Source organism: Mesoplodon bidens, assembly GCF_964165515.1.
Source record: "Mesoplodon bidens genome assembly, chromosome: 10".
Taxonomy (NCBI): domain Eukaryota; kingdom Metazoa; phylum Chordata; class Mammalia; order Artiodactyla; family Ziphiidae; genus Mesoplodon; species Mesoplodon bidens.
In genome coordinates, this window is record NC_138172.1 from 37,745,227 (window position 1) to 37,768,339 (window position 23,113).

Consider the following 23,113-nt stretch of genomic DNA (forward strand, 5'->3'; position numbering starts at 1 on the left):
TAAGTAAAGTAATTATAGATAGGTAAGAAATTTCTATTGCTATTTTAAAAATTGTTTTCTAGATCGTTTTGTAGTTCCTTTCCTCTTCTCTTGCTATCTTTCTTTGTGAACTGATGATTTTCCATAGTAGTGTGCTTTGATTCACTTCTCTTTATCTTGTATGTATCTACTGTAGGTTTTTGCTTTCTGGTTACATGAGACTTACATAAAACATCTTATAGATAAAGCTATTACAACTTAACTTCAATCCCATACAAAATCTCTACCCTTTTACTCACTTCCCACCACTTTATGTTTTTGATATCACAGTTTACATCTTTTTTTTTTTTTTTTTTTTTTTGCAGTACGCAGGCCTCTCACCGCTGTGGCCTCCCCTGTTGTGGAGCACAGGCTCCGGATGCACAGGCTCAGCGGCTATGGCTCACAGGCCTAGCCGCTCCGCAGCATGTGGGATCTTCCCGGACCGGGGCATGAACCCGTGTCCCCTGCATCGGCAGGCGGACTCTCAACCACTGTGCCACCAGGGAAGCCCACAGTTTACATCTTTTTATACTGTGTATCCATTAACAAATTATTGTAGTTATAGTTATCTTTAATTTTTCTGTCTTTTCACCTTTATTCTAGAGTAATAGTATTATAGTATTGGACTATTCTGAATTTGACTATATACTTATCTGAATTTGACTATATACTTAAGTGTTTTATATCTTCATGTTTTTTTAATTTATTTATTTTATTTTCGGCAGCATTGGGTCTCCTTGCTGCTTGTTTGTTTTTATATATAGTAGTGTGTATCTGTTAATCCCAAACTTCTAATTTGTCTCCCCCCCTTTCCCCTTTTGTAACCATAAGTTTGTTTTCTATGTCTGTCAGTCTATTTCTGTTTTGTAAATAAGTTAACTTGTATCATTTTTTTACATTCCACATATAAGTGATATCATATGGTATTTTTCTCTGTCTTTGATTTTTGATAGTTTTATTGTAATGTCGTGGAGAAGATCTCTGTGGGTTCAAATTGTTTGGGAACCTATGAGCTTCATGAACTTGATGTTCAAATCTCTCTCCCCAGATTTGGCAAGTTCTCAGGCATTACTTTAAGTAAGCTTTCTGCCCCTTTCTGCTCTCTTCTCTTCCTGGTTCTCTAATAATGTATAGATTCATTCTCTTAATGGTAACCTTTAAATATCATAGGGTTTCTTTATTCTTTTTACTTTTTTCTCCTTTGACTGGAAAATTCTGATATATCTGTCTCTAAGTTCACTAATTCTCTCTCTCTCTCTTTTTTTTTTTTTTTTTTTGGCTCCACTGGACTGCCAGGGATTTCCAGGGACTCTTTGTTTTTTGGGTTTTTTAAATCTTTTTTGGCTGCATTGGGCCTTGGTTGCTGCACACGGGCTTTCTCTAGTTGTGGCAAGCGGGGGCTGCTCTTCATTGTGGTACACGGGCTTCTCACTGTGGTGGCTTCTCCTGTTGTGGAGCATGGGCTCTAGGCACGTGGGCTTCAGTAGTTGTCGCACACAGTCTCAGTAGTTGTGGCTCATGGGCTCTAGAGCACAGGCTCAGCAGTTGTGGCACACAGGCTTAGTTGCTCTGCAGTATGTGGGAACTTCCCAGACCAGGGCTCACACCCCTGTCCCCTGCGTTGGTAGGCAGATTCTTAACCACTGCACCACCAGGGAAGTCCCAAAGTTCACTAATTCTTTCTTCTGCTTGGTCCAGTCTAATATTGAAGCTCTCCACTGAATTCTTCAGTTCAGTCACTGTATTCTTCAGCTCCAAAATTGGTTTGGTTCTCTTTTATGTCTTCTATCTTTTTGTTGAACTTCTCATTTTGGTCTTGTATTATTTACCTGATTTTGTTGAACTGTTTACGGGTGTTCTCTTGTAGCTCTCTGAGCATCTTTAAAATAACTACTTTGAATTCTCTGTCAGGCAATTTTGTATATCTCCATTTCTTTAGGGTCAGTTACTGAAAATTTACTGTGTTCTTTGGTGGTGTCATGTTTCCCTGATTTTTTGTGATCCCTGTAGCCTTTCACAGTTGTCTGCATATTTGAAGAGCCGTTATCTCTTCAAGACTTTATGGACTGACTTTGGTAAGGAAAGACCTTCACCTATGGATGTGAGGATGCTAGAGTATGCTATGACTCTGGGTCTAATGGTGCAGGGTGCCCAGGTTAGGGCATATCGTAGCTCTGGGCTCAGGGTGCAGGTCTCATTGGCTGAGGCCACATAGGTCCACAATATCAACAATTCTGTGATCCTTAGGGAAAGCTGTGGAGGGTCTACAGTGGCTGCAAGGGATGTTGGGGTCCTCAGTGGCTCTTCCAGGTCTAGTGGCTAGGGACCAGGGCAGGCAGTAGTGGTGGGCAGAGTCAGAAGTGTGTACACACATGGCTTCAGGGTCCAGCTTCAGGTGCCTGCATAGTGGGAGGGGGAAGCTGCAGACACACAGATAATAGCAAGGGCTGGGACTAGCAGAAAGGGCTGGTGCCAACTGATTGACAAGCAACTGCAGGGACCCTAGCTGTTGGCACATATTCATGAGGTTGTAGAGGCTAGCCATGAGCACATGCATGGCAGTGGAGGCAGGGATGGGAGTTGCGCTGGCAGTGTGCAGGTACAGTTGCAGGGGCTACCTTTAGGTGAGCCTAGGGTTGCAGGCCAGTGACAAGTCAAGGTTGGTTATGGGCCACAAGCAGCTGTGGGGGCCTTGGCTGTTGGGATACACTCCTGTGGCTACAGGGGCTTGCCGTGGTTGTACGCATGGCAGTGGAGGCCTGTGTTGGGAGTCAGGCTGGTGGCGTGCAGGTACACAGCTGCAGAGGCTAGACATGAGCACACACAAAGCAGTGGGGGTCAGCTGTAGGGGTCTAGACTGGTGTCTTACATGCACACAACCACAGAGGCCAGGGCTGCTACATAACTTGTGCTCTGTCAAGAGATGCGGAGGAAGCTGGGGGACTCAGGTGGCTGGCATCTGTGAATGCAGATACCTGTGGGGTGAAAACCTTAATGGCAAAATCTGCAGGGGTTCTGTGGTGGCTACTGGTTTCTTCAGTGGTGAAATATGCTGGGGTCCTCTGTGGAGCAGTCTGCTGGGGTCCATTATGAGGTCCCCAGTAATAAAAGCTGAGGGGTTCTGCAGTGTCCACAAGGGTTGTTGAGGTCCACAGCAGCAAAGGCTGCTGGGATCCTAGGCAGAGCAGGCCACTGTGAGCCATGGTTGCTCCCAATGCATGACTGATACTGGCAGCCTCTGTCTGCCCTACTTCCTTGTTCCTAGCCATGTCTTGATGTCTCAGTATTTATACCAAGTTTATTCCAGTTATCTCATTTGTAATTTTCTAGAGCTCCTTGGTTGCTTCTTAAATTGCTCCACACTGCTTCCTGGCTGTCTCATTTCTCTTTGCAGACAGCAATCACCATTTTCTTCCACTGAGTTGTCTGTTTTTTCCAAGTTTCTTTCATAAGTATTTCTTTTGGTCTTTAACTTTCATGTGGGAGGTTTCTTCCAATGGCTGTTGATGCTTGGCTGTCTGGAATTGCTGTGTAGGACCTGCTTACCACTGGGTTTCACTGTATGGAGGTTTGTGGGAAGCAGTGGTCATCTTATCCAACAGCTTTTAATACCATATATACTCTGATGACTCCAAAATTATTATATCTTAACTTCACTTCTGAACTCCAGACTTTCAATATCTCAGTCTGGAGGTCTAGAAGACATTTAAACCTCGAAAGGAAAAACCAGAAATATTGATCCCCGCTGCTCTACTCTCAAAAACTTCTCCCACAGTGTTTCCTATTCCATTTCCACCCAGGTCAAAGTTGGGCAGGTCAAAACACAGGAGTCATTCTTCTCTGACCTTTCTCTTTTTTGTACACATGCACACCTATTCAATCTATCAACAACTCTGACTGGATCTATCCTTCAACACATATTCAGAATCCAACAACTTACCACTTCCACTGTTCCAACCCTATCTAGCTCAAGACACTGAAATCAAAATCTTTTGTTTGAATGACCGCTCCCTGTTTCCATTCTTGCTCTACTCCAGTCCTTCTGCACACATCAGCTGGAGGAATCCTTTTAAAATGTGAGCCAAATCATGTAGTTCCCCTGCTCAAATACCTTCACAGGCCTTCTGTCACACTTAGAATAAAATGCAAAATCCTTACCAAAAATATCATCCTCCAAGCCACCATTCTGAGGGGAGTTCTTAGCTTCAAACTGTCATTCTTCCTTCACTTTCCACATCTAATTGATCATCAAAATTCATCATTTTTATTTATTAACATCTACATTCTCTATTGCATTTTTTTCTCCATTCCTATTGCTGCCTAGCCATTATTTCTTGCCTGAATCACTTCTGTGGTCTCTTTCCTCCCTGATTCCAGTCTTCTGCATTTTATACTCTCTCAGCATTTAAAACCCACATCCAATCATGTCACGCCATGGTTCTATCAGACTAGCAGTTCTACTAATTTGGGGCTTACAAAGCTCTTCGTGATCTGGCTCTTGCCTCCTTCTTGGCCTTATCTCCCAATTGCTAACATACACTTACATGCCAAAGTTACCAAATATCTTATAGTTTCCTGGAATTACTACTTCCCTATGCTCTGTGCCATTTTGGAATGTCTTTCCTTATGGCTTGTCTTCCTGATGAAGCCCTGCGCATCTCTCAAGACTCACCTTAAGCATTACTTGCCTCTGGAAGCTTTCACTGATTTCTCATAGCCCCAGGAAATCAGCTACTCCCTCTAACAGCATCAATGTATATCTTAATTATGACATGCAGCTCATAAACCTTCTTGTTTGTGGTCTATTTGATCCCACTAGAGTAGTTTCTAAACACGGGGACCATGCATGGGGTTCAGAGGCAACTATCAATTCCCTAAAATTGAGTATAAAGTTTCGTATGCAAAATCATACTTGCATCATCCTGGGGAGAAATTTTATCAATCCTCCATAATCTAGAAAGAGTTAGGAACCAATACCCTAGATGGTGATATTCTTTTTTTTTTAATTTTTATTTTTGGCTGCATTGGGTCTTTGTTGCTGTGTGTGGGCTTTCTCTGGTTGAGGCGAGTGGGGGCTACTCTTCGTTGCGGTGCGCGGGCTTCTCATTGCGGTGGCTTCTCTTATTGCAGAGCACAGGCTCTAGGCATGCGGGCTTCAGTAGTTGTGGCACGCAGGCTCAGAAGATGTGGCTCACGGGCTCTAGAGCGCAGGCTCAGTAGTTGTGGCACATGGGCTTAGTTGCTCCGCGGCATGTGGGATCTTCCCGGACCAGGGCTCGAACCCTTGTCCCCTGCATTGGCAGGCAGATTCTTAACCACTGCACCGTAGATGGTGATATTCTTAAGGGAAGGAGTAAGTCTCGTTCATCTTTTATTTATTTATTTTTTTTTGCGATATGAGGGCCTCTCACTGTTGTGGCCTCTCCTGTTGCGGAGCACAGGCTCCGGACGCACAGGCTCAGCGGCCATGGCTCACGGGCCCAGCCGCTCTGCGGCACGTGGGATCTTCCCAGACCGGGGCACAAACCGGGTCCCCTACATCGGCAGGCGGACTCCCAACCACTGCGCCACCAGGGAAGCCCAGTCTCGTTCATCTTTAATTTCTATATCTCACACATACCACTTCACACAGAGCATAGTGAAGGCAACTGAATACAAATGCTTTTGTATACTTGTAAATATACATAAGCAAATACACAGAAGCAATTGATATGTTATTTGTATATTATTTAGGCAAAGTTCCTATGGTTCTTGACCAGGCATGGTCATACTTTGCATCCTCTATGTTTCCTAAAAATATTACATTTTCTTAAAGAGATATTTGTAATTCTTTCTAAAACTTGTAATTCTCACCAATATACACTCCTTGCATATATACTCCTCAAAGTAAGGTTTTACCCAGTCCTTTAGTCTAAGCTTAAGAGTCACCTAAGGTTTCTGATGTTTATTTGTTTTACTTAAAAATTCTGTACCTTTTAGTTACTTCTTCTCATTCAGCCTGCAAAATGTAATCTTGGTTATCAGTCAACTCAATACACTTTTATAATAACCAACAGACAGTTAAGGATTTATCTTAGAAATACTGGTACACTGATAAACAACAAGGCCCTACTGTATAACACAGGGAACTATATTCAATATCTTGTAATAAACTCTCATGGAAAAGAATCTGAAAAAGAATACACACACACACACACACACACACAACTGAATCACTTTGCTATACACCAGAAACTAACACAACATTGTAAATCAACTATAGTTCAATAAAAAAAAGTTTTAAGAAAGAAATGCTGGTACATCATTTCCAGAGTTAATCATTACATTAATTAATAACTGGCTCTTTTCAGCTTCAACTACCTTCTCTTCTTAAGAGGTGGAGAGAAACAAAATTTTAGTAACTGCTGCAGGCTGAAGGAGCTCTGTTCACCAGCAAAACCAACTGAGAAATGACCGCTAGACATTACAGTAGGCCCAACAGCCCTACATAATAATTCCATTTACAGAGCAAGTGTGATAGGTACTGTCCAGATAGGAAGAGCCCTTAAATACATTGAAACAAAGACAAAGGAATGATTTTAGCAATAGTGTTTCATAATGTAATTAGGGATAGTAAGAAGGAAAAAATTAAGTGTGCAGGAGCAAGCTACACTGTGTAATATTTCTTACCATTTTATAGAGATCTGAGACACTAATCTGGTCCGCATCCACTACTTCAAAGTCCTTTCGAGGCACCAGGTCCAGGCCCAAATGCCTAGTAAAGAGAAAGACCACATTCAGCATGCCATATCCTCAAATTACTCATCTCTCTTTATGTGCCTGGGAGCCCATGCCAACCATGACCTTATGGACAGAAGTTCAGACACTGCCTCCGCAGGGACATGCCTTTATCCAGTAACCTAACTGTGTTCACCTTCAGGTAAATAAATGAGGCTAGGAATTTTAAGACTGTGACAATTTTCTTCATCAAGCAGTTCCCCCTGTGATGGTAAAAATGATTCATTCAGTATCACATTTATAACAGATTGCTTGAGTTCACTAAGGATGAATTTTCTTAGATCATTAATAAGTTGTGTTTATTTTTCGATTTCCCCCATCCTGCAAGTATGCACAGGCTCAGCCATGCATTACTTTCATTAGGATAAAAAAAATTATTCAGTGTCCAAGTAGATTTGTAATTCAAAGTCAAACACATAAAAATCACTTCCTGGGAATTCCAGGAGGTCCACTGGTTAGGATTCTGCACTTTTACTGCCATGGGCATGGGTTCAATCCCTGGCTGGGAAACTAAGATCCTGCAAGGCACAGCCAAAAAAAGAAAAGAAAAAATCACCTCCTAAAGGTATTAAACTCAAAGAAACATATGCTTTGGTTGAGTTTTATCTCATTTTCAATTTAATTAATACTGACACTGGGTTATAGTAAAGACCTCACCACACATTAGCCAATACCTTAAGACACTTTAGATGGAAGTTTAACCAGGGAGCACGATTAATAAAGAAAACAATACTTAGAAGATCTGGTATAACTTGGGCATGAAGGAATAAGTGATAATGATTAATAGTTGATTGGGAGGCAGTATGAGACAGTGGAAGTAACTCTGGACAGGTACAACTCTTGGGTTCAAATATGGTACATAATTGATATTCAATACATGTTACGCCCTTTCTCACTCTCTAGAACAACAGCTCTAAATCTGGAGTCAGTGGAATTAGGGGTTGTGGACCCCTGTAACTACGTATGAAAGTATGTGCATGTGTTCATATATGCATTTTCTCTGAGGAGAGAGCCTATAACTCTCATCAGGGTTTCAGAGCTATTCTGTGACCACCCAACTCTAAAACGAGTGTTATGAATTATTGCACCTGGCAAAAGTATGCCATAGATGATGGAAGGAGAAGTGTATATATTTTTTTCTTCACTTAGATTATGAACTACATTTAGAATATGCTAGCAAAACTAATTCTCTAGGCTCTTTCTGTGCATAAAACTCCCATTTATTTAAAATAAGCCACATATACATCCAAAATGCAGAATTATTTTATTTACAATTTAACCCTATTTTATAGGAAAAGATATGAAGAGGTTAAATGGTAATAAGACTGATAAAATTAAAATGGGGAATCAAACCTACATGAAGAAGCTATAAGCGAACACATTAATCACACAGACTAATATGATTACTATGATAAAGAATTAAAATTTAGATGTGTACTTCTTAGCAGGCAACAAAAAGGAGAAACCTATTTTTCTATTAAAGGATAAAACCCCATATTTTTCTATTACCTATTACTATAACTTGTATTATTCTATAATAGAGAAATATGAGTTTTTAAAGAGGAAATAATTTTTTGGTATTAAATGCAGAAAAAAAAAACCCTCGTAGTTCTGCATGATGAGAAGATCAGTAATACACTGTTGTCCTCAACTATAATAGTTCACAGTTTAATGGTAAAACCATGCCATCAAATCTGACTACTGATGTTAATGCACTTAAATCTGTAAGAGATTTTATTTCCTGTCTTCATACATCAAAGAAGTACTCTAGGGCCTCCCTGGTGGCGCAGTGGTTGAGAGTCCGCCTGCCGATGCAGGGGATACAGGTTCGTGCCCCGGTCTGGGAGGATCCCATATGCCGCGGAGCGGCTGGGCCCGTGAGCCATGGCCGCTGGGCCTGCGCATCCGGAGCCTGTGCTCCGCAACGGGAGAGGCCACAGCAGTGAGAGGCCCGCATACCGCAAAAAAAAAAAAAAAAAAAAAAAAAAAAGAAGTACTCTATTCAATCACCTCTTATTAATTATTCTTAATTTCCCTGAAATAATTTCAGGCCTCTGGCTTCTAATACTTATAGCATATAAAGGCAGTAGTATCATGGAGAGCAAGATATAGTTGAAGCACATCCTTTCCACCTCTCTCATCTTAAAAAGCAATTTACATCTGAAAGATAACTTTGCAGTTTTGATCTCAAATATTCAGAATACTTTTACATGCATGTGGAAAAACAGTGGAAAGATCACAAAAATGGTATTAGTATTTGTACAAGGAAAATGAAATTAAACAATTTATCAATTTAAGATATTTGACAAATTTTCTGTAGTCATGCTGTTGAAAATTCTTTAAATACAAAAATGAAGAGATAAAATTTCATACATATTCTTTAACCACTGATGGTCACAACATATATGAGGTAGTCTAAATATTACAATTAATTAACAAAAAGAAGACTGTACAAATAATCCAATCAAAATAGATGTTTTCAGCACAACAGCTTAAGAAAAAATCCAGATGGATCTAAGTCAGTAAAGCCAGGGTTGAGAGTATATGCTCTGTAGTAGTGCACTACACGCAATGATGTGGCTTGTCTGGAGAATGGCATCTATGCAAACTCTACCTTGTCACTATGCCACGCTTAGCTTGCTTGTCCATTCAATTACCCACCCACATACCCATCCACTCACCCCAAAGACACTCTCTAAGGATCTATCATGTACCACCAATGGTACTGGATATAGGAAATAGAGCAGTTTTGAGTCAAGCAAATGTTCATATTCCTCATGCTAATTCTCCCAAGAGCAAAGTGTTTTCCCTCTCCTAGAAGTTGTTAGAACACAGTACCTTTTAGTTTCTTGATTTCGTTACCTTAGGAAATAAGAAAATGATTAACAGGTGATCTAATAAAACCGAAGACTGATTTCCTTCTACTAAGATCATCTTCAATGGAGGAAGAGTAGTTTCCAAAAGCTAAATCGAAGGACTGTCCTCATTGGAAGAAGGCAGAGGTGCTGCACAGTGAGAAACAACACATGTTCACTAAAATTTCACTCTGTAAAAGAGGTTCCTGGCTATTTCTTCCTATGGCATATTCTAAGAACAGTGAACAGTAAGTGCAGGGAATGGTCAACTTAGTCTCTTTATGGTCACAGCAAAGGAAGGCAGTGCATCAGAGTAGTTAGGAGCATGGGCTCTGATGTCAGATTGCCTAGTTTGTATCTTGGCTCTCCCAAGCAATACTGTCTTCTCTACTGTCACAGGCTACTGTAAGCATTAATCCATGTAAAGCACTCAGTACACTGCCAGGCATTGTGAACTGCTTCTGCTGTTATCATTATGTGTTACCTCGTTAGCTAAAATATGACTTAACGTACAAGGATTGCGATTAAAGAGAATTGTGTCTGAAAAAAGACTCCTAAACAAGCAGGAGGCATACAACTACATATACATCTACATACAGATGTAGTGCAGAGATGAGTTTTTAAAATGGTCTTACCAACTGCTTAGGTAAATAGTCTTCACAAAAATAGTCTTCTCGGGCCTCCCTGGTGGCGCAGTGGTTGAGAGTCCGCCTGCCGATGCAGGGGATACGGGTTCGTGCCCCGGTCTGGGAGGATCCCATATGCCGCGGAGTGGCTGGGCCCGTGAGCCATGGCCGCTGGGCCTGCGCGTCCGGAGCCTGTGCTCCGCAACGGGAGAGGCCGCAACAGTGAGAGGCCCGCATACCGCAAAAAGAAAAAAAAAAAAAAAAAAAAAAAAAAAATAGTCTTCTCTCACCACTTGTCACTAATCACTCATTCATTCATTCCAATAATTCAATAAATATTAGCACCTACTCTATGCTAGGCTCATGATGAACTTAGGGACACAGCAGTGAATACAAGACATATTTCTGTTCCTGCATTCTTTTAGGTGCACCACTCTATAAAGACCGTGAATCTCTCTCTATCAAATTCTTTGAATTTTACATGTCTTTTGAATGTTCCATATTCTGTTCTATTTTCTATTGTATCTTTTTCTTCTGGGTTTCCTCATCTGAACCACAGAACATAAAAGATAACTTGAAGTTAATTAATTATATATGATGGATGTTTTAAGGCATTTAAGATTTAGTTCTCCCCCAGAATCAGTTGAAAAAGGCTAGAGATACTAAGATTTTCTGTGGGCAGTGTGCCCTTTTCTAATACTTATACTATGAGAGCATATAGATATAACTATACTAATGAAAGCATGGTATATTTATATAGCAATAAAATAGAAGATATAACTAATAATAGCTACCTTTTACTGAACATTTACTTAGAATAGGTATTTTATGTATATCCCCTCTAAGCACTATGGGAAGTACACAGTATTAGACCCATTTTATAATTGAGGAAACTGAAGCCCAGAGAGGTTACTAAGTAGCCTATTAAGGGAGTCCAGTTGAGCTTGTCTCAAGCTAGGTCTGTCTTACTCCGAACCCATGATATTTCCACTATACCTGCCACCTTCCTACTAATAACCAGGAAGTTAAATACTAATGGCTATAAATGATTGTAATCAATTTGGTCATAATAGTTTGAGGAATAATTTTGTGTCAATACATCAATCCAGAAGGAAACAAACATAGACTGATGAATGAGTAGCCAACAGGCGTAAGAAAAACCCACCTTGTTACTTAGATACATTCATGTAGTGCCTATCAAGTGCAGACACTATGCTAAGTGCAGGGTATGCTGATGAGCAAAACAGATGCACAAAGGATGAGTGTGTGTGTGTAAGTTAATCATTTGAACATGGTAACTTGAGAGGAATTTTGACACATGCATAGTTTAAACATAGTTATCTCAGACTTCTTAAGTATGGCAAGAAACTGATTGATGGGTATGACACCTTATATCAGAAGAACTCTAAGAAGGCACTGGAAGCTTCTGCTAATTTCAGATGTCCTGAAGCTGGAAAATACCACTATGTCCTTAAAGAGATAGTACTGAACCATAAACTTTTCTGAGTCCTAGCTAAAAATTTACTCAGAGGAAACTCACTGGGGTTGGGGGCGGGTGGTGGTGGTGGCAGTATTCTCTGCATAGTATAACTCAAACTACTGCTTGTGTTGCTTCCTCCAAGAGCAATTCCCTTGGTAAGGAACATAAACTAAGCAAGAAGAAAGGGACATGGGTAGGTTAGGATCTTTGAAAACCTGAGAGAAGGTACAAAAGAAAAGCGAGGGAGGGAAATAATTTGATAGAGAGGGAGAGAAAGAATAACTAGAAAGTATACATTTATTGGTGATTTGTCTTAAATGATGAGACTTCACAATAAAAAGATACCAATTTTTTCATTTGATACTTAAAATCTATAGAAACATTATTCTAATTCAACAAAAGCTTATAAAATGTTTACATTTTAATCAAATTGTACTTTCTACCTAAAGAAGAAATACAAAAATCCTATAAATTATTCTAAGAGTAAAGTATTTCTTACTTAGGTATTTTTCTATGGCAAAGATCAATTAGGCTGTCAGTCCTGGGTTAACACAACTTTTAACTCATCTATGCTATATTTACTGTAGTGATGATAGTAAAGACTGAGAAGAAACTTTTCTCTATATCTTTATGGAAGGTGTCAAAAATATTAAATTAACACATTGAAGTTACATTGCTAGACAAATTATTTTAAATTTCCCTTGGAGAGGATGTAATTAACTGACTTAATCTTTGAAAAGGAGACTTGAGCAGAGATAATGGCTAGTTAATTTGAATACAACCTTGTTTTATGCGCTTCCTGTATTTTAGAACACAATATTATAAATGCTGATTTCTACCTAATACAGTTTTAATGATTTTCACATATGGAATGAGTGTGCACATAGGCAAAGAGGCCAACAAGTATAAGCCACGTAAATTTAATGCCAGAATCCTCAAATTTTCAGCCAAATAAAGAAAAATTCCTCATCTCAGGGAAAAAAATTAAAATAGTTGTTATGTAGAGGTGGAGGGCTCTGCATTTAACTTAAACTCTAAATACAAGAGTACAGTACCAGTTTAGTTTTTATCCTTGAAAGTTCTAACTCAGTGTTAAAGCAGATATATATATTATGAGACATGTGGTATAGATAACAGAACAAAGATCAAATAACCCACAGACTAGAGATACTGACAATAATTTTCCTGGTTTTAAGACTCACACTTAAAAATGATCATAAAGATAGTAAGGTCCTACATAAATTATATGGGCTTTGGCATCAGTTCTGGGTACAAACACCAGTTCTACCACTCACTATGCAACACTGGAAAAAGTTCTTCTGAGCCTTTTTATGAGTTTCCTCATTAGGTAAAATGGAGCTCTTGTCTTGAATGAGCATAATCGCATTTCATTATAACAGTGCAGATAAGTTAGACCATGCACTTGCCACAGTGACACAGGTAGATGTACTCAATAAACTATTAATAGCTGTTATTAACAGTGTCTGAAATAGGTTTTGAAAAGGCAGAGCTATAAAGTCTAAGAGTCTAAAGAAAAAGGCATAAAGTTTAAAATTATATACAATTAATATTTAATTACATCAATTACAACGTAAAAATACATTCAGAAAATACTGATTGTGCACCCAAAACATGCCAGCATATGCTAAGCTTATCAATATTTCATGGCATTTATAAAAGTGTCGTGGAACAAGAAGAGTAGAATTATGAGGGCATACAATGGGAAGAATGGATACGGTTATCAGTGCTCAGCTGTTGCATGGAGCAGTCTCCTATATCTAACCTATTGGTACGAAATGACTTTATCTTTGCAGTACACCATAACTTCTTTCAAATTAAGAAGGAACGTTTTTAAAAGGGTTACTTCGAGTGAGAACCAGAGAGAATTGTCCTATTGGTTTGGGAGGCAATACATCTTTTTCCTTTAGTAATAGTAGACCTACAAAGTTCTCATTTAAGTTTTTAAGTGACTGTATTTTCCACTGGGGGTAAAGGGGAAAATGGAAAGAAGAAGAACTGGGGAAAGAAAGAAGTGGAAGGGGAGGGAGGAAGGAGGGAAGAAGATACAGAAGCACCAGGAGAGGAGGATCAGGGTTTCGAGAAAGGAGGGAGAAGGGAAAAAAGTGGGGTGTGTGTGGGGGGAAATGGAACTATGTTTCTGGTTTATATTGTTTATCAAAATGAACATATAAATACTCCCCCTACACACACACAAGCACATATACACTTCGTTGAGAAAAAGTTATTAATGAAGGTGGAACAGCTCTGTACTTTATTGACAGGTTTTTATAATGTTCTCTGTCTTTTTCAAATATAGTTTGAACTTGTTTCCAAGCTATCATCTTTAAGTTTTCAGATTTGACTGCAAAATCTGATTGGTCTGTTTTCTAACTTTTATCATAAAGAGGTATTGATATTTCTAAAATATTTCTCTTGTTCATTTACTGGTATGTATAGTGCAGTTAAACTGCAACATAATGATTTATACAACTATTAGTGTCATCAGTTCAAGAGTAACAATTTGGGGCCTCCCTGGTGGTGCAGTGGTTGAGAGTCCGCCTGCCGATGCAGGGGATACGGGTTCGTGCCCCGGTCTGGGAGGATCCCATATGCCGCGGAGCGGCTGGGCGCGTGAGCCATGGCCTCTGGGCCTGCGCGTCCGGAGCCTGTGCTCCGCAACGGGAGAGGCCACAACAGTGAGAGGCCCGCATACCGCAAAAAGAAAAAAAAAAAAAAAAGAGTAACAATTTGCTTGGCACATAGTGATGCTATGTTTGCAAATTACTACCATTCTTGATTTTTTAAAATAAATACAATGATACCATATAGTACTGTTTGGAGCTGAGGAGACAGGATCAGTAGCTATACTGTAAGTTAACATACTACATTTTGCTAAGATTTTTACTGCCCAGAGTTAGATTTAAAGAACACTGTCCGATCTATCGTACATCTGAATTCATGTTATATCATACAAGGAGTCTTGTGGTGTATGCCAAGCAATCCTATTAACAGTCAAAAGAGGTTGTAATTTAATGAAACAAACAAGGATAGGACGGTGTCACTTCAAAAGGTCACAAATAACTAATGTAGAGTTGTTCTTTTTTCTTTTCTACTGAACAGTACCACTCTGGGTTGGATTCACTGTTTATTAGATCCCGTGTTTCCTCTTTCCTGATTTACTCTTCTATTTCTGGAAGAACACATTCTCAAGTCTCTTCTTAAGAAAGGAGCCATGACAGGTAACTTCTGCATCCTTAAATACTTTAAAAGGGCTTTATTTGGCCCTTACACTTGATTATATAGTTTGGTTGTTTATAAAATTCTGGGTGGCAAATCATTTCCCAACAGAAATTTGAAGATATTACTTCATTATATTCTAGCATCCAGTGTTACTGATAAAACTTTTGAGGCTGGTGTGAATCTTATTCTTTTGTAAGAAGACCTGTTTTTTTCTGTCTGATAACCTTTTAGGATCTTCTCTTCAGCCCCAAATATTGAAATATCTTAATGTGCATCACTGTAGGTTTTGGGTTTTCTTCTCCATTCATTATACTAGGTATTTGATGGACTCTTCCAATCCTAAGTCACCTGCCCTTTGGCTCTAGGAAATTCTCTTCTATCATTTCTTTAGAATTTCCTCTTTATCGCCTTTGTTCTTTTCCTGGAAATATAATGTCTGATGTTGGATCCCCTAGATTGAATCTCTGTACTGTTGTTTTTTCCTCAACCATTTCCCATCTTTTTGTTTTATTTTCCCAGAGATGACATAAAATTATCTTTCTGTTCTCTTCCTAAATTCTTTTTTGAAATCCTATTCTCCATTCCTTTTTCGTAGCATTTTATAATGCATAACGAATCTTCTTGATTCTCTTGGAGGATACTCAGAGATTTTTAAAGTTCTTTACTAATCTCTAGCTCTCTCTAGGGCCAGGTATTTTGTTTATCCTGGTCCCCCTCTCTTCCCTGTGAAAGGATTTCTTCAAATACCTGGTAATACTTGATTGCCCATTCAAATTTAAAAGGCACTAGAAATGTGACGAGTTTTTTGTACATGAGTGGGTGGCTAGCAAGCTTCCCTTTCTGGTGAGTGGAAGGGATTTGTTCATTACACTTTGAAACCCTTAAATGCCTCAATATGGAGGGCTTTGCAATAAAGTCCCAGTTCAAACTTTTGTTGCCCAGTTTCCCCCTAGGCAATTGGTCTTTGTATTTGTCTATCTGAAAGGGAAACACCTGGCTGCCAGGTTTGCTACTCATGGTAGCAAAAGTAGTGAATTATTACTTTACATACTTTTAAGCACTTCCTTTTTTTAAGCCCCAGGGCACACTCCCTTTCTTCCATGATTCTAGCAGCTGCAAGGCAGACCAACTCCTTCATTAGCTAAAGTTTCCTCCATATATTACAGGCTGCTTCTTCTGTTACTAATCCTCTATCTAATTTTCAGCTTCTGGAAATGGGTTCACATATCCCATTTATTGCTGCGCTCCTCCCACTCTTTTTATTTTTTATCATTTCAATGATGTCTTGAGGGGGAGAGGAGCTAAAGACTTGTTCTAAAATATACTTAAGGTAAATGTATATCTTAAATAGGAAGCAACCTAGTCACTTCAAAGTTCAATGGACCCGATTTTAAGAGAATGAGGCAAAAGCATTTGAGAATTATATCAATTATTAAATCTAGGAAGAAATAAAATCTGAGTACTATCTACTCCAGCTTCCCATGCCAAAGTCTTATAATTTTACTTGTATGGCAATAGTAAATAGTCATACCCACTGCATAAATACAGGACTATTTCTGAATGATGAATTAGTTAAGAATATTCTGATGTAAAGATGTAGACAGTTCCCATGTGTAGTATATACTTATTCGGATTCATTATATGGCTATAAAATGTAAAGGACACCAAATTCACCAAATTCAAAGGTACTAAGAGATGAAACAAAAGAGTATTCTGATTACTGAGGTTTAGAATCAAGGAATTTGAGATGGAAGAAACCCCAGAGGCTAATGTAGTCCAATTATTTAATTTTCTGGAAGTGAAAATAGAGGCTGAGAGAGTTTCAGTGAGTAGAACCAGTGAGTGTCCTTTGCTATAAACTGAAAGAAACGGCTACTCATTGTAAAAATGATCAAAGCTTAGTGGAGAATACAACAATGTCTTTAATCCCTAAAGATAAGCTTTGATCAGGTACAACTGTATGAGGACTGAGTTATCATAAATGAAACTGAGAGATGCCCAAATGACATTCATACTTACTCATTGCCCCAGTCCAGGCGCACGGTGATGTGCCGCTTAACCTCCCGCACCTGATCCTGAGTCAGGTGACCAGACAGGAGCTGCCTTCGAAGGTCAATAAGTTCATTCATCACATGGCGTAGCTTGTAGAAAAGATCTACTTTATGTTTCTGAAAGGGCATTTTTGGTGTTGGGTGAAATAAAAAAGGGATATGGAAAGGGAATGAAAAAAAAAAGAGAAATAGTTAAACTATGAAAAGTGCTCAATTCTCTGAACCTCTAAAAACAGGCAATGTAAAGAGAGGCTTATTTAAGAATCTTAAACCAAAGTCCTTAGTTCCTACTGTCTAAAAATCTCTATAAGGTGACATCTAACAATATAATTGATCTGGCTTATGCAAAGTACCATTTGTCTATCTCTACTCTATCCTGGACTATTAATTTTCCAGTAAGTTACTAAACTTAATCAGAACCAAAAGAAACACAGGAGCCTAGAGTGGTTTTCTCTGACAGAAGTTACTATGTATGACAAAGATGTCAACCATCCAGCAACATCTCTGGTTTCTCCAGGAAGGATACACAAGTTTGGGTAGGGAGAGAGAGAATCACTTGCCCTATTTTAAAGAACTGTTTCAACATAAAGCTACAGTCTCTGGAGTGAGATTCATTCCAGGTTTCCAGGCCTCATCTAGCTTTAATTAGCTTTTGAAAACAGTATGTGTCCCTAGTGTCATAGAGTTCTACTCTTTTCAGTTCAATAAAAAGCATCACAGCTCGGTGGTTTGTGACCACCTAGAGGGGTGGGATAGGGAGGGTGGGAGGGAGGGAGACGCAAGAGGGAAGAGATATGGGAACATATGTATACGTATAACTGATTCACTTTGTTATAAAGCAGAAACTAACACACCATTGTAAAGCAATTATACTCCAATAAAGATGTTAAAAAACAAAACAAAACAAAAAAAGTGTCACCTTTATAAGAGTTAAATGGAAACAGCTTAATGAACTTAATTATGGACATCACAGTGCTTTTAACAAGTAAAAAATGTAAATGCCATGACAGCAGATGCTTAACAAAAATTAGCATCTTACTTAAGAATATAGGTTTAAGAACTAAAGTTCTATTTGCTCACAAGTGAAATCTTGATTTTGGAATCTTTCGGTTTCTGTTTTTATTATAGAGAAGCACAATTTTATATGATAATTAAAATTCTTGGAATGTAACTAATCTATAAAGAATGCTTTTAAAGACAGATCAATCTTTACATTAGTGTTAGTAAAATCTCTATCTGGGATTTCCCCTAAAAAGACACTTGTCAAAATAAGCTGGATTCAAGTGACTGTAAACAAAATTATAATTATAAAGTAAATTACAAATCAGTAGAATTAGCTAATGTTTTTAAGTGGGTCTGAGCTTATGATTAAAATGTTTGGAACATCATACTACTTAGAAATCATCTAATGGAGCACTAGAGCAGATTTTTTTTTTTTTTTTTTTTTTTTTTGTGGTACGCGGGCCTCTCACTGCTGCAGCCTCTCCCGTTGCGGAGCAGTCTCTGGACGTGCAGGCTCAGCGGCCATGGCTCACGGGCCCAGCCGCTCCGCAGCACGTGGAATCTTCCCGGATCGGGGCACGAACCCGTGTCCCCTGCATCGGCAGGCGGACTCCCAACCACTGTGCCACCAGGGAAGCCCTAGAGCAGATTTTTAAAGGTCCATCTTAAAGAGAAATTATTTTTAAGTAGAAGACATTAGAAATTACGCACTCTAACTACATCAAGCTGTTCCTTCTTCACTCAATGAACATATGAAGACAACTTAAGCACCTTGATGGTACACATTGCTGGCAGATGGGCAGAACTCAAATTCTTGCCAGCTCAAATGCAACAAAGCCTAAGCAAATTACATCTGCAAAATTGAGATCTTGAGATAAGCAATAAAGGCAATGTGGTGTTTGTTTCCAGCACATGCATTTCTTTATGATAAATCAGGGCCACCTGTCTAAGTTTAAAATAGAAAGTTAGATTATTATTTTCCCATCAAGCCATACACAACAGTCCACTACATACATATGCAAGCATTGATTTATTCATTCAATTAACAAATGCTTATGGAGCACCTGCTGAGTGCTATTACTTTGTTGTGATCAAAAGTCCCTACTCTCTTGGGCTTCCCTGGTGGTGCAGTGGTTGAGAGTCCGCCTGCTGATGCAGGGGACACAGGTTCGTGCCCCGGTCCGGGAAGATCCCACATGCCGCGGAGCGGCTAGGCCCGTGAGCCATGGCTGCTGAGCCTGCGCGTCCAGAGCCTGTGCTCCGCAATGGGAGAGGCCACAACAGTGAGAGACCCGCGTACCGCAAAAAAAAAGTCCCTACTCTCATGGTGCTTTCATTCTAGACAGCAGAAATAGACCATACGCAAATACATAATGGTGGTGAAGATTCTAAGAAGAAAAATTAAAGCAGAATAGGGACGGGGGTGGCCAAGGGTGCGTTGGCTGGGAAGTAGGAGAAGCTACTGCTTCAGGTAGAATGGTCAGGGAAAGGCTTCCTTGTGAGCCGAACTTTAAGTAGAAACCTGAATGAAATAAAGTGACAGCATTTAGGAAAACTGGGGAAATTTTATAGGCATGAGAAACAGCAAGAGCAAATGCCTCAATGTGGAAGTGAACTTGGCATCTTCACAGAGAATAAAGAAGTCAGTGCACCTGGAGCGAAGTGAACAAGGGGGAAAGTGGTGATGATGCAGTCAGAGAGGCAACACAGACCAGATTAGGCAGGGCCTTTGTAAATTATGTTAAGGTCTTTAGCTTTTACTCCTAGCAAGATGGGAAGCCACTGGAGATTTGGAATAGAAGAGTGATGTGATATGATATAAGTCTTGAAAGCATTACTCTGAGTGCTCTGTTGAAAATAAATCATGAAAAGGCAAAGAGGACAGTGGGGGTTCCAGTTAGGAAACTATTTATTGCAACAATCCACATGATGATGGTTGACTGGACAAAGGTAAGAATGGTAAAGGTAAACATTTCAGAGTTTGGAATTTTGACAGGTTTTGTAGTTAGAGCTGTCAAGATCTGCTGATAGATTAGATATGAGATATGAATGGAATCAAGGATCATTCTTTTTCCTAGCCTGAGAAGCATGTCTGGAAGAGGGAAACAAGGTTCAATTAGGACATGCTAAGTTTGACACCGAGTTTCAACATTTAGAGGTCAGGAAAGTGAGGAGAATCTAGCAAAGGAAATTGAGAAGTAAACAGTGAAGTGAGAGGAAAAGCAAGAGAGTATTGAAAACAGGGTTTAAGGAGAACTTTGTTAAATGCACTGAGAGGTTAAATAAAATATAGACAGAGAACTGGCCGCTGGATTTGACACTATGGTGGCCATCACTGACCACTGATGGAATGGGTGGAGTGAGTTCAAGAGTAATGGGAAAGGAGGGAATGGAGACAGAGCATAGACAACTCTCTTGTAGAACTTTCAGTAACTGGAAGCAGAGAAATGTAGCAAAACAGGGTTGTGCTATGGAGGGAGGGTTTTTTTTTTTAAGAAACACAATTTTAGGCTATTTGTATACTGAAGAGAATAATCTAGTAGAAGGGAAAATTTGATGATGCAGGTGTTAAATCCTTAAGTAGTCAAGAAGAGATGGGTCCCAGGTTAAAAGGTGGGGGAGAGGTTTCGCTTAACCAGGATACTCTATTGTCACAGAGAGGAAAGGCACAGAACTGAGTAATGACACAGGGAGTTGGGAGACTTGGTGATAGAACTAAATTTTTCCTCTGGCTGCTTTATTGCCAAGGAAATAAAAAGCAAAGTCATCAGCTGAGAGTGAGTAGAGTGGAAGGGGGTGTTAGAGGTTTGAAAACAGAGGAAAAGATATTAAAAAGTCTCATGGAGAGTGGTAACACAAATCATCAGGGGAAAGATGGTTCAACTGTTAGATGGTTTTGAGATTTGTGAACACTAATTAAAAGTGCAGTTTTGTGTTTTTTTTAAAGCCACATATAATGAAGTATATTGATACTGAAATATCACATATATATGTATGTGTACACATGTGTGTATGCATATATACATGCATACACATAACATATACTCACATACATACAATATCTATGTAATAACATGCACACACACATACAATAGCAATGCAAGAATATACTAATATATTCTTCTAAGGCATCATATGGTTATTTATTTTTTTTAATCAAGAGTTTCTAACAGACTGTATTTTCCAAACATGACAACAATATCTCCCATCCCAAGTGCTCTTCTGCAAAAATGTAAATCTGACACTCCCCTGGTATGAATTGGAACCTATTTCTTTCTTTCTTTCCTTTTTTTTTTTTTTTTTTTTGCCCTGCTTGTGGCTAGGGGGATCTTAATTCCCCACCCAGGGAATGAACCCATGCCACCAAAGTGAAAGCTTAGAGTCCTAACCACTGGACCACCAGGGAATTCCCTGGAACCTATTTCTTTACAGCCTTAAACCTGGGCAGGCCCTGAGACTGCTCTGACCAATCAAACATTACAATAGTGAGCTGAGCTAGTTCTAGGCATAGCCCGTAACTAGTCTGGCAGCTTCTGCTTCCTGTCTCTTAGAATACATGCTCTTGGGAGGTTCCCTCTCAGAATCCAGCCACCTTGTGGTGAAAAGCCCAAGCTACTTGGAGAGGCCACAAGGAGACGCTCCATTAAGCAGTCCCAGCTGTGTGAGTGCTGCATGTTAGATGCCACACCTAGTCGAGCCACACTGTCAGAAGACTACAGCTTCTGCCAATATCTGACTGCAACAGAATGAGAAACCCTATGTGGAACTGCCCGGCTGAGCTCACTCTATCCAAAGAAGAATGAAATATAATAAACAGGTTTTTTTTGTTTTTTTTTTGTGTGTGTGTGGTACGTGGGCCTCTCACTGTTGTGGCCTCTCCCGTTGCGGAGCACAGGCTCCGGACGCGCAGGCTCAGCGGCCATGGCTCACGGGCCCAGCCGCTCCGCGGCATGTGGGATCTTCCCGGACCGGGGCACGAACCCGCGTTCTCTGCATCGGCAGGTGGACTCTCAACCACTGTGCCACCAGGGAAGCCCTAAACAGTTGTTTTAAGCCACTAAGCTTTGGGGTAGTTTGTTATGTAGATAACCAGAACAACTGTACAGTATTTTTTTCCAATAGAAAATCAGTTACTGTTCCTAATTATATAAAGCTGGGAATACTAACCTTGCACTAAGAATGAAATGGATCATACCATCAGAAAGCAGCACTATTATTATAATCATTGTGGTGCTAATATCTTTTTCCATACCAACCTAATGGCCTCTTTGACCAGAGGTCCTAGCCCTAGAGGTTCCACCAGCACTGCTCTGACACCACGTGGTACTCTTGGGTTTGTTAGCAGAAGAGAACACACGCCATTCAACCTGAACAATATCGGAGACTGGCTCCAGAGCACACAATTTACCTAAGAGCACTTGATGCCACAGGACAGCTAAATACCGCACTCAGGCTGAAAAATCCTTTTCTACTGAGAAACCTACTCCTTAGTAGATCAAAATAACAGTATATGAGGGATACCTAAGAGATATTGGGGGTTTGGTTCCAGATGACCACAATAAAGTGAATACTGCAATAAAGAGAGCTGCACAAATTTTTTGGTTTCCCAGTGCATATAAAAGTTATCTTTACACTATTCTGTAGTCTATTAAACGTGCAATAGCATTATGTCTAAAGAAACAATGTATATACCTCAATGAAAAATACTTTATTGCTAAAAAATGCTAACCATCATCTGAGCCTTCAGTGAGTAACAGTAGTAACAAAGATTACTGATCACAGATCACCATAACAAATACAATAATGAAAAAGTTTGGGCTTCCCTGGTGGCGCAGTGCTTAGGAATCCGCCTGCCAATGCAGGGAACACGGGTTCAAGCCCTGGTCCAGGAAGATCCCACATGCCGTGGAGTAACTAAGCCCGTGCACCACAACTACTGAAGCCCGCGCGCCTAGAGCCCGTGCTCTGCAACAAGAGAAGCCACCGCAATGAGGAGCCTGCACACCACAACGAAGAGTAGCCCCCGCTTGCCGCAACTAGAGAAAGCCCGCATGAACCAAC

The 23,113-nt window shown here is 39.8% G+C and overlaps 1 protein-coding gene across 5 annotated transcripts in view; it reads right to left on the bottom strand.

The window, feature by feature from the left end:
* Positions 1–23,113, bottom strand: part of DOCK3 (dedicator of cytokinesis 3) — a 404,205-nt gene that overhangs the window by 189,134 nt on the left and 191,958 nt on the right. For all 5 annotated transcript variants that reach the window (XM_081246551.1, XM_081246550.1, XM_081246549.1 and 2 more), the window contains 2 exons: positions 17,019–17,167; positions 6,691–6,775 (listed from right to left, as the gene is read on the bottom strand). In XM_081246551.1, coding sequence (XP_081102677.1) covers positions 6,691–6,775; positions 17,019–17,167 — 234 coding nt within the window. The remainder of the gene's footprint in view (positions 1–6,690; positions 6,776–17,018; positions 17,168–23,113) is intronic.